The sequence below is a fragment of the Oncorhynchus gorbuscha genome, linkage group LG03 (assembly GCF_021184085.1).
Source record: "Oncorhynchus gorbuscha isolate QuinsamMale2020 ecotype Even-year linkage group LG03, OgorEven_v1.0, whole genome shotgun sequence".
Taxonomy (NCBI): Eukaryota; Metazoa; Chordata; class Actinopteri; order Salmoniformes; family Salmonidae; genus Oncorhynchus; species Oncorhynchus gorbuscha.
The window spans coordinates 101,065,716-101,079,188 of NC_060175.1; the positions used below are offsets into that span (position 1 = coordinate 101,065,716).

The window sequence follows — 13,473 nt, forward strand, 5'->3', positions numbered from 1 at the left end:
CTTTGTCTTGCTCACATTGAGGGAGAGGTTGTTGTCCTGGCACCACACTGCCAGGTTTCTGACCTCCTCCCTATAGGCCGTCTCATCGTTGTTGGTGATCAGGCTGTTGTGTTGTGTCGTCAGAAAACTTAATGGTGGTTTCGGAGTCGTTCTTGGACATGCAGCCGTGGGTGAACAAGGGAGTACAGGAGGTGACTAAGCAAGCACCCCTCAGAATGGACGGAATGATGGATGGTGCTAAATACGGGGAAATTATTGAGGGAAACCTGCTTCAGTCTTCCAGAGATTTGAGACTGAGACAGAGGTTCACCTTCCAGCAGGACAATGACCCTAAGCATACTGCTAAATCACCATTTGAGTGGTTAAAGGGGAAACATTTAGATGTCTTGGAATGGCCTAGTCAAAGCCCAGACCTCAATCCAGTTGAGAATCTGTGGTATGACTTAAAGATTGCTTTACACCAGCAGATCCCATCCAACTTGAAGGAGCTGGATCAGTTTTGCCTTGAAGAATGGGAAAAAAATCCCAGTGGCTAGATGTGCCAAGCTTGGAGACATACCCCAAAAGACTTGCAGCTGTAATTACTGCAAAAGGTGGCTCTACAAAGTGTTGACTTTGGGGGAGGGGGGGTGAATAGTTATGAACACTCAAGTTTCCAGTTGTTTTGTCTTATTTATTGTTTGATTCACAAAACAAATTTTGCATCTTCAAAGTGGTAGGCATGTTGTGTAAATCAAATGATACAAACACCTATTTTAATTCCAAGTTGTAAGGCAACAAAATAGGAAAAATGTCAAGGTGGGTGAATACTTTTGCTAGCCACTGTACATATCTGTATTATGTTAAATATGGACGATTCCCTTTGTATTTACAAAATATAGTCATTTTTTTAAAGGAACAATGCAATTAGGTTGTATGTCTGTCCACAATCTGAAAATAAACTTTGTTCTGAAAAATAATCTAGAGCTGCTTTCCCAGACAGGGATCAAGCCTAGTCCTGGACTAGAATGCACTTTCAATGGAGTCTACACTGAGTGTACAAAACATTAGGAACACCTGCTCTTTCCATGACATAGACTGACCAGGTGAATCCAGTTGAAAGATATGGATCCCTTATTGATGTCACTTGTTAAATCCACTTCAATCAGTGTAGATGAAGGTCAAGAGACTGGTTAAAGAAGGATTTTTAAGCCTTGAGACAATTGAGACATGCATTGTGTGCCATTCAGAGAGTGAATGGTCAAGACAAAATATTTAAGTGCCTTTGAACAGGGTATAGTAGTAGGTTCCAGGCATTCTGGTTTGAGTGTGTCAATAACTGCTGGGTTTTAAAAAAAAGAGGACATAGGAAGCTGATATGAATTGTGCAGAGCAACAGAAGGGCTACAGTTAGTTAACTGACAGTCCTGGACAAAATTAATGGCCAAAGACCTATAAAAGAAAGCACAACTCAATCAATCAATCAATCAATCAATCAAATGTTATTTGTCACATACACATGGTTAGCAGATGTTAATGAGAGTGTAGCGAAATGCTTGTGCTTCTAGTTCTGACAACGCAGTAATAACCAACGAGTAATCTAGCTAACAATTCCAAAACTACTACCTCATACACACAAGTGTAAAGGGATAAAGAATATGTACATAAAGATATATGAATGGGTGATGGTACAGAGCGGCATAGGCAAGATGCAGTAGATGGTATCGAGTACAGTATATACATATGAGATGAGTATGTAAACAAAGTGGCATAGTTTAAAGTGGCTAGTGATACATGTATTACATAAAGATGCAGTAGATGATATAGAGTACAGTATATACGTATACATATGAGATAAATAATGTAGGGTATGTAAACATTATATTAAGTACTCATTGTACCTTGACACGAATGAGGTATGGCAGCCGACGACCTTAAGAGTTCCACTTCTTTCAGCAAAAAAACAAGGAACTGCGGGCTGAGGGGAAAAAAAGACTGGACACTAGAGGATTGTAGTAAAACACTGCTTGGTCTGTTGAATCCCGCCCAATTTTTCAGTTTTTGATTTGTTAAAAAAGTTTGAAATATCCAATAAATGTCATTCCACTTCATGATTGTGTCCCACTTGTTGTTGATTCTTCACAAAAAAATACAGTTTTATACCTTTATGTTTGAAGCCTGAAATGTGGCAAAAGGTCGCAAAGTTCAAGGGGACATGATTACAGTGTTAGTCTTCTGTTAACAGCTTTGTAGACAGTAGGTGGAGTGTGATGGACACACATGCAGTCCGATCACATCATGAGCAGTGTCAGACATGATTACAGTGTTAGTCAGGACTCATACCACAAAGAGCTGTTTTACCATCAAGAGCGGTAGGATCGTTATGAGATGGTACTAGTGTAACGGATGTGAAACGGCTAGCTTAGTTAGCGGTGCGCGCTAAATAGCGTTTCAATCAGTGACGTCACTTGCTCTGAGACCTTGAAGTAGTAGTTCCCCTTGCTCTGCAAGGGCGGGCTGCAGCTTTTGTGGAGCGATGGGTAACGATGCTTCGTGGGTGACTGTTGTTGATGTGTGCAGAGGGTCCCTGGTTCGCGCCCGGGTATGGACGAGGGGACGGTCTAAAGTTATACTGTTACACTAAGACAATATAAGGATTTTTATAAATGATGATAACAAGTCCTATAACTGCATTACAATGCCTTACACCTGTCAACATTGAGTAAAATGTTACCAAATTATTAATGCGTCTATATATTTTACCTTAGCCGTTACGCCAAGAGAGCCGAACCTCTAGGTGGTTGGGGCTCAGGCCGCTACAGTCCAGCATGACTCATTGAGATGAAATCATCTTTAGAGGGTTTTTTGACTGTTTTGAGCAATGGTGTATCCCCGAAATAGCACCCTATTTCCAATATAGTGCACTACTCCCTATGGGCCCTGGTACAAACGAAGTGCACTATGTAGGGAATAGGGTGCCTTTTGATAGCATCCATAAACTCTCACAGCTGGGATGCTTGTTAAGAACTGATTGCCTCTGATGCTTGAGAGAGCTTCTGGCTTTGTTCTTCTGACAGGGGCTGCTATTGAAACTGGATCAGCCTCCGAATCAGTCTCATCTTTCAGAGGAGTTTTTCACAACCTTTATAAAAAGCCCTGAGGGGCCATGATGTCTGTTCTGTGAACATTTACTGTTAGATAAAATCATGATCTGTTCAACCTTTTATAACACATGTCATTACTAACATGACCAGTGTATATATATATATATACATAGTTGAAGTGTACCTATGATGAAAATTACAGGCCTCACTCATCTTTTTAAGTGGGAGAACTTGCACAATTGGTGGCTGAGTAAATACTTTTTGCCCTACTGTATATATATATATATATATATCTCTTTTAAAAAGGTCAACAATAGCCACTGTCTAAGAACCATTGGTCTCTCCTGACGTTGTCAAATGTCTGAATGAATTCAGTTCTTGATTGTCTGATTGAAGGAAACGTATTTACCCTTCACTCATCTATGTAGCCTCATAGCCGCGGGAAGTGAGGGGTTCTGAGGGTGCCGAAAAATCTGATTAAAATGAATTAATAATAATACTAGTCCTGTATTAGCGGACCAATATAGAGTACCACAGTATGAGTCATAATACCCATAAAACCTAGCGGTCAAACAAGGAAATGGTTCCAATTGTTTTTTCCACCATTCCTTTTACCATATGGGATTTTAGAAACACTTAAAATAAGGCTTGTGCTTTGTGTAAGGCTTTACCCTGACGTGACGTTTTGATAACCACGTAAATGTCTACGGGACAAGGTGACTTTGACCAATATATTTATAACCCTAAATTAAACGCTAATTAGCTGCTAATGTGGCTGCTAAACCTGTCTTTGGAAGAATTCATTACAACAACAACAAAATACTTTAAAAAAAAAATAATAAAATAAAACAACTTTCAAATGAAAGGGAACTTCTTGGCTGGGGGGGAAAAACACGTTTGATAAATGTGGGTTTTGACAGTCTTAAGTAGGTGTCACAACCAGCCGTAGAATAACGTAATATACGTGTTACAACAGGTGATAAATATATTGGTCATGCCAGTGTTATGGCCATATTATGACAGGTTATGACAAGCTATGTCAGCTGTTACAACATATTATGACGTGGTTATGATGTGGTTATGGCGTGGTTATGGTGTGGTTATGGTGTGGCTATGACGTGGTTATGGCGTGGTTATGGCGTGGTTATGGCGTGGTTATGACGTGGTTATGGCGTGGTTATGACGTGGTTATGGCGTGGTTATGACGTGGTTATGACGTGGCTATGACGTGGTTGTGACGTGGTTATGGCGTGGTTATGACGTGGTTATGACAAGCTATGTCAGCTGTTACAACATATTATGACGTGGTTATGGTTTGGTTATGATGTGGTTATGGTGTGGTTATGGCGTGGTTATGACGTGGTTATGGTGTGGTTATGACGTGGTTATGGCGTGGTTATGGCGTGGTTATGACGTGGTTATGGCGTTGTTATGGCGTGGTTATGGCGTGGTTATGATGTGGTTATGGCTGGCCTACCCAAACATATAACAAAACACAAAATACAATGCGCAAGGCGTGACAACCACAGTAAGCTCATAATGCTTTGGTTCCACCTGTTATGGCGTGGTTATGTCTTTGGAAGAATTCATTACAACAACAACAAAATACTTAAAAAAAATAAATAAAATAAAACAACGTGGTTATGACGTGGTTATGTCGTGGTTATGGCGTTGTTATGGCGTGGTTATGACGTGGTTATGACAAGCTATGTCAGCTGTTACAACATATTATGACGTGGTTATGACGTGGTTATGACGTGGTTATGACGTGGTTATGATGTGGTTATGGCGTGGTTATGACGTGGTTATGATGTGGTTATGGCGTGGTTATGATGTGGTTATGGCGTGGTTATGATGTGGTTATGATGTGGTTATGGCGTGGTTATGATGTGGTTATGACGTGGTTATGGCGTGGTTATGACATGGTTATGATGTGGTTATGGCGTGGTTATGGCGTTGTTATGGCGTGGTTATGGTGTGGTTATGATGTGGTTATGACAAGCTATGTCAGCTGTTACAACATATTATGACGTGGTTATGACGTGGTTATGGCGTGGTTATGATGTGGTTATGATGTGGTTATGGCGTGGTTATGACGTGGTTATGGCGTGGTTATGGCATGGTTATGGCGTGGTTATGGCATGGTTATGATGTGGTTATGATGTGGTTATGGCGTGGTTATGATGTGGTTATGACGTGGTTATGACGTGGTTATGGCGTGGTTATGATGTGGTTATGATGTGGTTATGGCGTGGTTATGACGTGGTTATGGCGTGGTTATGGCATGGTTATGATGTGGTTATGGCGTGGTTATGATGTGGTTATGGCGTGGTTATGATGTGGTTATGATGTGGTTATGGCGTGGTTATGGCGTGGTTATGATGTGGTTATGGCGTGGTTATGACGTGGTTATGGCGTGGTTATGGCATGGTTATGATGTGGTTATGATGTGGTTATGGCGTGGTTATGATGTGGTTATGATGTGGTTATGGCGTGGTTATGATGTGGTTATGATGTGGTTATGATGTGGTTATGGCGTGGTTATGACATGGTTATGATGTGGTTATGACGCTGGGTGTCAAGTAAAGTGTTACCAGAGATAATGATGACTGCAAATCGTACTACGTTATCGTGTGTTTGTTTACCTCACGATGTGTCTCTGTGTCTTGAAAATGCACATGTGAAAAATGTCTACTTTTGCATTATCTTATTTCCGCATAGTATTTACATCAGGAGACCACATCAGACGACAGGAGCTCCACCAATGGAGACCACTGCAGACGACAGGAGCTCCACCAATGACAGGAGGGGGAAATGAATACATGGTGGCCATTTTAATTTCATTCATACAGTATGAGGAAAGGGGTAGGATGAGGGTGTGTTTTTTTAAATTAAGCAACCATCTCTTGGATGACCTCTGGCTCTCTGCAAGCACGTCTCATACCACACACACACACACACACACACACACACACACACACACACACACACACACACACACACACACACACACACACACACACACACACACACACACACACACACACACACACACACACACACACACACACACACACACACACAAATGAACCCAGGCTACCTCAACCTTCCCCTGAGCAAATTAAAACATGTGGGACAGCAAACGATGAGATAGAGGGGAGTTGATTTGAGAGAAACAGAGACTCCAGCCTTTTTCCTGAGTGTTGCAGCCTGTCACCCCCCCCCCCGCGCCCCGCTACACCGCATGGTATGGTCCAGATCGATGTCACAGGCATTTAAATGAGGAAGGAAGAGCAGCAGAGACTGCTAGACAGCTGGGCCAAACCAGGCAGAAACAGGGGTGGGGGGCAGACAGATACACAGACACCGGGACAGAAAGAGAGACAGAGGGAGAGTGGATGGATCTACAGGACCAGTTCTGTGTATGTATGACATGACAGAGAATGAAGAGGACAGGGGAAGTGTGTGTGTGTGTGTGTGTGTGTGTGTGTGTGTGTGTGTGTGTGTGTGTGTGTGTGTGTGTGTGTGTGTGTGTGTGTGTGTGTGTGTGTGTGTGTGTGTGTGTGTGTGTGTGTGTGTGTGTGTGTGTGTGTGTGTGTTTGTTTTGTCTGAGTGTGTATCTCGCTCCCTCTCTCTCTCCTTTCCACCATCCCTCTCTCTCTCTCTCTTCGTGTGAGCCTATCTGGAGAGAGAAACTGTGTTTGACATGTTAAGTCAGGGCACAGATTAGTGTCTCATCGGTACACGCAGCTGCAGGATATAACAGGCAGAGAGGAGAGAGGCACGCATCACTACCCTGATACCAGACAAACAAAACAATGCTAGCTAGATAGCGATCTCTCTCCTAAACACCTTGCCTGGTCCCAGATCTGTTTGTGCTCTATAGTCAGCTCGTATGGATCTGTTAAGATACCTCAAACAGATCTTGGACCAGTCTAGCTAATGCTTCGATATCCTGATCCCATACAAACAAAACAACGCTAGCTATCTGTTTCTCTCCTCCCCTATTAAACACCTTCTCCCTGCTGGTTAACTATCTCTCGCTATCTCTCTCCTCTTTAGCTATCTCTCCTCTCTCCTTCACCCTCTCTCTCTCTCTCTCTCTCTCTCTCTCTCTCTCTCTCTCTCCCTCACTCTCTCTCTCTCTCTCTCTCTCTCTCTCTCCTCTCTCCCTCACACTCTCTCTCTCTCTCTCTCTCCCTCTCTCCCTCACTCTCTCTCTCTCTCTCTCTCTCTCTCTCTCTCTCTCTCTCTCTCTCTCTCTCTCTCTCTCTCTCTCTCTCTCTCTCTCTCTCTCTCTCACCTCTCTCCTCTCCCTCACACTCTCTCTCTCTCTCTCCCTCACCCTCCCTCTCTCTCTCTCTCTCTCTCTCTCTCTCTCTCTCTCTCTCTCTCTCTCTCTCTCTCTCTCTCTCTCCTCTCCCTCTCTCTCTCTCTCCCTCACCCTCTCTCTCTCCTCTCTCCCTCTCCCCTCACCCTCTCTCTCTCTCTCTCTCTCTCTCACCCTCTGCTACCCTGTCGCCAGAAAATGACTTGTGTAATATTCCGGTAGGAATATAATACTCCCGCCCGGAGTAGAAACTGGTGCATTGTGGTAGTCTTAGTCTATGGCATCAGTAATCTCTTTGCTATCATTACTGCTGATGGTCAATGGAAACATACTCGTTGATGAATACCCACAACATCCATGGTGTTGCCGGCTCCACGCTCTAATCCGCTGAGACACCGGAGCCACAGCTGTACAGGTTTGGACTTGACACAACGATCTGAGTGTTGTTGGGAACGTCTAAAACTCAAAAACAGGAAACCAGTAGTGTGAACGAGTTCAGAGGTCAGCCCTCTCTTTGAGGAGGTTGATTACACAGTGTCGATATTTTGAACATTGAGATATTAAGGACATGATAGAGCACAGACGCATCGTATATTAAGGAGTGCATCTGAAGAAATACAGAGTGGCTTTGGATATGTGTTTTGGGGAACGGGAGGAGAAAACCGTGTTGATGCAGGAAAGACAGATGGACATCTGTGGATTAGGTGAAGGAGGGGTTGAGGTCAGGAGATGAGGTCACATCCCCTTAAGGGAGTAATACGGGTTTGGTACAGCTGTACAGAACCTTTGGGAAGAATTAAACTTGGTTAAAGGTTCTCTAGTATCCGTGAGTTACTTACTCTAAAATAATAAGAGCCTAACAACAGGAAGCGACGACCCTTCACTTTTGACCTTTACTCTCCTTAGTATCAGTTCTTAGTATCAGATGGTTTTCATTTAATCGTCATCCCTCCCTGAGGACTGTTGATGACAACAACACGAGTTTCGGGTGAGATAGAACAGAGAGGTCAGGTCGGTTCTCAGGTGTGCTTTTCAAATGTGAGCGTTTGGCTTGAACCATCCCTGGTTCGGAGGAAAAGAGCCCAATGAAGGTTAGGGTTAGGACCGACTATGTTACAATTCTATGTGTTGTTATTATGCATTGGATGAGAAGTCAATTATCAAAGGAATACCATAACACCTCCTTGTCAAGCCTCACCTACAATTGAATCCCACAAAATAATGGAGAAGTGACCATGTGTTCATATATAATATAGAAATGTTCTGTACTATTTTCACATAGTCTCTCATGACAGACTGTGGAACTTTAATCTACCAAATGGACTAGTTGAAAATGCAAGATATGATTCTGGGCACCAATTTTATGTTCCACACTCTACTCAAGATATGATTCTGAGCACCAATTTGTTCCACACTCTACTCAAGATATGATTCTGAGCACCAATGTTATGTTCCAGACTCTACTCAAGATATGATTCTGAGCACCAATGTTATGTATTAACTGTATTACCTGAATACCTGGAGACATGATTGACTGATTGTCCTAGTCAATGATTTTGCAGGGGCATTGTTGTGTTTCCGGGTCAAATCTAAGTTATTGGTAAATCTGAGATTTGGTTAGCTGAGGTTCCATATAGTACAAGCAGAATCTATGATCCGTACAGATTATTGCCATGATACCATGTATCTCTTCCAACTGTGTCCCTGTAGAGCCATAATGGATGCTACCCTGTAGAGCCAAGTACAAAATGTAGCAGTGTGTGAAACGTGCCTGCTGGGGATGAGTTTCTCCTTGGTGTGTATTGTGTGGATGGGGAGTTACGTAACCGTTAGATTATCTAAATATAGCAGCCATTAGGGGATCCGATACATACAGGCCCATAAGTCTTAGCGCTGCTATTATTGCCACTGGAAGCATACTGCCCTCCACACACACGCAGAGGTAACTGTCAAAATAAAGGAAACACCAACATAAAGTGTCTTAATAGGGCGTTGGGGTCATCACGAGCCAGAACAGTTTCAACGCACCTTGGTATAGATCTCGAGTCCCACGGTATCTGTCGTTCTGCCCCTGAACAAGGCTGTTAACCCACTGTTCCTCGGTAGGCTGTCATTGTAAATACCATATCTGTCTGTCTGTCTGTCTGTCTGTCTGTCTGTCTGTCTGTCTGTCTGTCTGTCTGTCTGTCTGTCTGTCTGTCTGTCTGTCTGTCTGTCTGTCTGTCTGTCTGTCTGTCTGTCTGTCTGTCTGTCTGTCTGTCTGTCTGTCTGTCTGTCTGTCTGTCTGTCTGTCTGTCTGTCTGTCTGTCTGTCTGTCTGTCTGTCTGTCTGTCTGTCTGTCTGTCTGTCTGTCTGTCGTCTGTCGGGCTGTCTGTCGGGCTGTCTGTCGGGCTGTCTGTCGGGCTGTCTGTCGGGCTGTCTGTCGGGCTGGATGTCTGGCTGTCTGTCTGGCTGTCTGTTGGGCTGTCTGGCAGTCTGGATGCTGGCTGTCGGGCTGGATGTCTGGCTGTCTGTCTGGCTGTCTGTTGGGCTGTCTGGCAGTCTGGATGTCTGGCTGTCTGTTGGGCTGTCTGGCAGTCTGGATGTCTGGCTGTCTGTCTGGCTGTCTGTTGGGCTGTCTGGCAGTCTGGATGTCTGAACTGTTTTCAACCATGTTGTATTCACATGTTCCTACATCAGATATCTTTCCATAGTTGAACAGCTTGTACTGTTCAATGAGCCCCTTGACCCTTGGCCCAGGTCTTGTAACTGTAGTTAGAATGTTATTGTTTTTCTTGCGACTGCATTTGCTCAATCAACATGGAGACATTGAATCCTGTGCTGGCAACATGGCCAGTGTATTGTTGATGGGATTCAGGCTCCACCTGAATGGTCCATTGTGTCTGGAGGCAGAAACAGTGGCTGAGTTCAGACCTCCAGCACTGGGCTGGGTTACTGTTTTGGCTCTGCTCTGTATATTGTCCTGACCGTCGTCAGGCTGAGAGTAACACGCGTATGTGGCTTCTGTGCCTTCCGGGTTTATGAACTGTGGAGTAGGCTAAGCTTAGTAAAACGGGGAAAGAAACCTGATCTTGGAAACATCTGATTTGGCACGGTGCAGATTGGCATCACAATCTCTCTCGCTCTATCTCCTTCCTCTCTTTCTTTATCACTCTCTATCTCTCTCTGTCCTTTCTTCCTTTCTTCCTTTCTTCCTTTCTTCCTTCCTTCCTTCCTTCCTGCCTTCCTTTCTTCCTTTCTTCCTTTCTTCCTTTCGTTCTTTCTTCCTTCCATCTCTCTCGCTCTCTCCTTCCTCTCTCTCTTTATCACTCTCTATCTCTCTCTGTTCTTTCTTTCTTTCTTTCTTTCTTTCTTTCTTTCTTCCTTCCATCTCTCTCTCTCCTTCCTGTCTCTCCTTCCTCTCTCTCTCTCTTTCTCTAGTTGACCGCAGAGGTGCCCGCCACTTCCTGACTTCCCAGCATTCTTTGCCAGGGATCCCCGTGGTGCTGAAACAGACAATTGACCTACGCACCTCCATGGACGGCAAGTACAAGGAAATTGCTGAGGTAAGTGAGATGGAAAGAATGGAATTTGTGATCATTTAACAATACAATTCCAGCCACACAGGTGGATAAATTCAATTGAAAATCGTTAATAACAAAAATGTAACTTATTTCTAAACAAGCTACTCTCTCTGTTCTCCATGTAGGAGCTGTTCTCCCGCAGCTTAGCAGAGTGTGATATGCTCAGCGCCCCTTATGAGTTCCCTGAGGACAGTCCCATAGAACAGCTGGAGGAGAGACGACAACGACTACAGAGACAGATCAGCCAGGATGTCAAGTAAGAGAGGGAGGGAGGGAGACAGAGAGGGAGGGAGGGAGACAGAGAGGGAGGGAGGGAGACAGAGAGGGAGGGAGGGAGACAGCGAGGGAGGGAGGGAGGGGGAGGGAGGGAGACAGAGAGGGAGGGAGGGAGGGAGGGAGACAGAGAGGGGAGGGAGGGAGGGAGGAGGGAGGGAGGGAGACAGAGGGGAGACGGGGAGGGAGGGAGACAGGGAGGGAGGGAGACAGGGAGGGAGGGAGGGAGACAGAGAGGAGGGAGGGAGACAGAGAGGGAGGGAGGGAGACAGAGAGGGAGGGAGGGAGACAGAGAGGAAGGGAGGGAGGGAGGGAGACAGAGGGGGGGGGAGACAGAGAGGAAGGGAGGGAGGGAGGGAGACAGAGAGGAGGGAGGGAGACAGAGAGGGAGGGAGGGAGACAGAGAGGGAGGGAGGGAGACAGAGAGGGAGGGAGGGAGGGAGGGAGACAGAGAGGGAGGGAGGGAGACAGAGAGGGAGGGAGGGAGGGAGACAGAGAGGGAGGGAGGGAGACAGAGAGGGAGGGCGGGGAGGGAGGGAGGGAGACAGAGAGGGAGGGAGACAGAGGGGAGGGAGGGAGACAGAGAGGGAGGGAGGGAGACAGAGAGGGAGGGAGGGAGACAGAGAGGGAGGGAGGGAGGGCGGGGGAGGGAGGGAGGGAGACAGAGAGGGAGGGAGGGAGACAGAGAGGAAGGGCGGGGGAGGGAGGGAGACAGAGAGGGAGGGAGGGAGGGAGACAGAGAGGAAGGGCGCGGGGGAGGGATGGAGACAGAGAGGAAGGTTGAGGGAGGGAGGGAGGGAGGGAGGGGGGGCGGGAGGAAGGGCGGGGGAGGGATGGAGACAGAGAGGGAGGGAGGGAGGGAGGGAGGGCGAGGGAGGGAGGGAGACAGAGAGGAAGGGCGGGAGAGGGAGGGAGACAGAGAGGAAGGTTGAGGGAGGGAGGGAGGAAGGGCGGGGGAGGGAGGGAGGGAGACAGAGAGGAAGGTTGAGGGAGGGAGGGAGGGAGGGAGGGAGACAGGGAGGAAGGGCGGGAGAGTGAGGAAGGGAGACAGAGAGGAAGGGCGGGGGAGGGATGGAGACAGAGAGGAAGGTTGAGGGAGGGAGGGAGGGAGGGAGGTTGAGGGAGGTGGAGGGAGGGAGGGAGGGAGGTTGGGGGAGGGAGACAGATAGGAAGGGCGGGAGAGGGAGGAAGGGAGACAGAGAGGAAGGGCGGGAGAGGGATGGAGACAGAGAGGAAGGTTGAGGGAGGGAGGGAGGGAGGTTGGGGGAGGGAGACAGATAGGAAGGGCGGGAGAGGGAGGAAGGGAGACAGAGAGGAAGGGCGGGAGAGGGAGGGATGGATGGAGACAGAGAGGAAGGTTGAGGGAGGGAGGGAGGGAGGGAGGGCGGGGGAGTGATGGAGACAGAGAGGAAGGTTGAGGGAGGGAGGGAGGGAGGGAGGGAGGGAGGGAGGGAGGGAGGGAGGGAGAGAGGGGAGGGAGGGAGGGAGGAAGGGAGGGAGGAAGTTTGGGGGAGGGAGACAGAGGAAGGGCGGGAGAGGGAGGGAGGGAGACAGAGAGGAAGGGCGGGAGAGGGAGGGAGGGAGACAGAGAGGAAGGTTGAGGGAGGGAGGGAGGGAGGGAGGGAGACAGAAAGGAAGGTTGAGGGAGGTTGGGGGAGGTAGGGAGGTTGGGGGAGGGAGGAAGGTTGGGGGAGGGAGGGAGGGAGGAAGGAAGGTTGGGGGAGGGAGGGAGGTTGGGGGAGGGAGACAGAGAGGAAGGGCGGGAGAGGGAGGGAGAGAGACAGAGAGGAAGGGCGGGAGAGGGAGGGAGGGAGACAGAGAGGAAGGGGCGGGGGAGGGAGAGGGAGAGAAGAGAGAGAGAGAAAGGAGAGAGATAATTAGTATTCAGCAACAAGTCATCATGGATCCCAAAGGGATCATGTTGAAGTTTCTAAAAAAGCTTTTCATTATGTCTTCTACAGGTTTGAGCCAAATATCCTTCTGCGAGCCAAACAGGAGTTAATGAAGACTGACAGCGCTACTGACCTAGAGTGAGTACAGTAAGGATACTCACATTAGCTCCTTTAGCTACTGACCTAGAGTGAATACAGTAAGGATACTCAAATTAGCTCCTTTAGCTACTGACCTAGAGTGAGTACAGTAAGGATACGCACATTAGCTCCTCTAGTTACTGACCTAGAGTGAATACAGTAAGGACACTCACATTAGCTCTTCTAGCTACTGA

General features: G+C 46.9%; 1 protein-coding gene across 3 annotated transcripts in view; it reads left to right on the forward strand.

The window, feature by feature from the left end:
- LOC124032375 (AMP deaminase 2-like) overlaps window positions 1-13,473 on the forward strand; it is a 95,213-nt gene that overhangs the window by 43,948 nt on the left and 37,792 nt on the right. Inside the window, exons 1-4 of one of the 3 annotated variants that reach the window (XM_046344738.1) lie at window positions 6,367-6,505; window positions 10,834-10,958; window positions 11,102-11,232; window positions 13,211-13,279. In XM_046344738.1, the coding sequence (XP_046200694.1) occupies window positions 10,929-10,958; window positions 11,102-11,232; window positions 13,211-13,279 (230 nt within the window). In that variant the 5' untranslated portion in view covers window positions 6,367-6,505; window positions 10,834-10,928. Of the gene's footprint in view, window positions 1-6,366; window positions 6,506-7,620; window positions 7,829-10,833; window positions 10,959-11,101; window positions 11,233-13,210; window positions 13,280-13,473 lie in introns of those variants that run through there. The other 2 variants (XM_046344737.1, XM_046344736.1) reach the window with 2 other exon arrangements.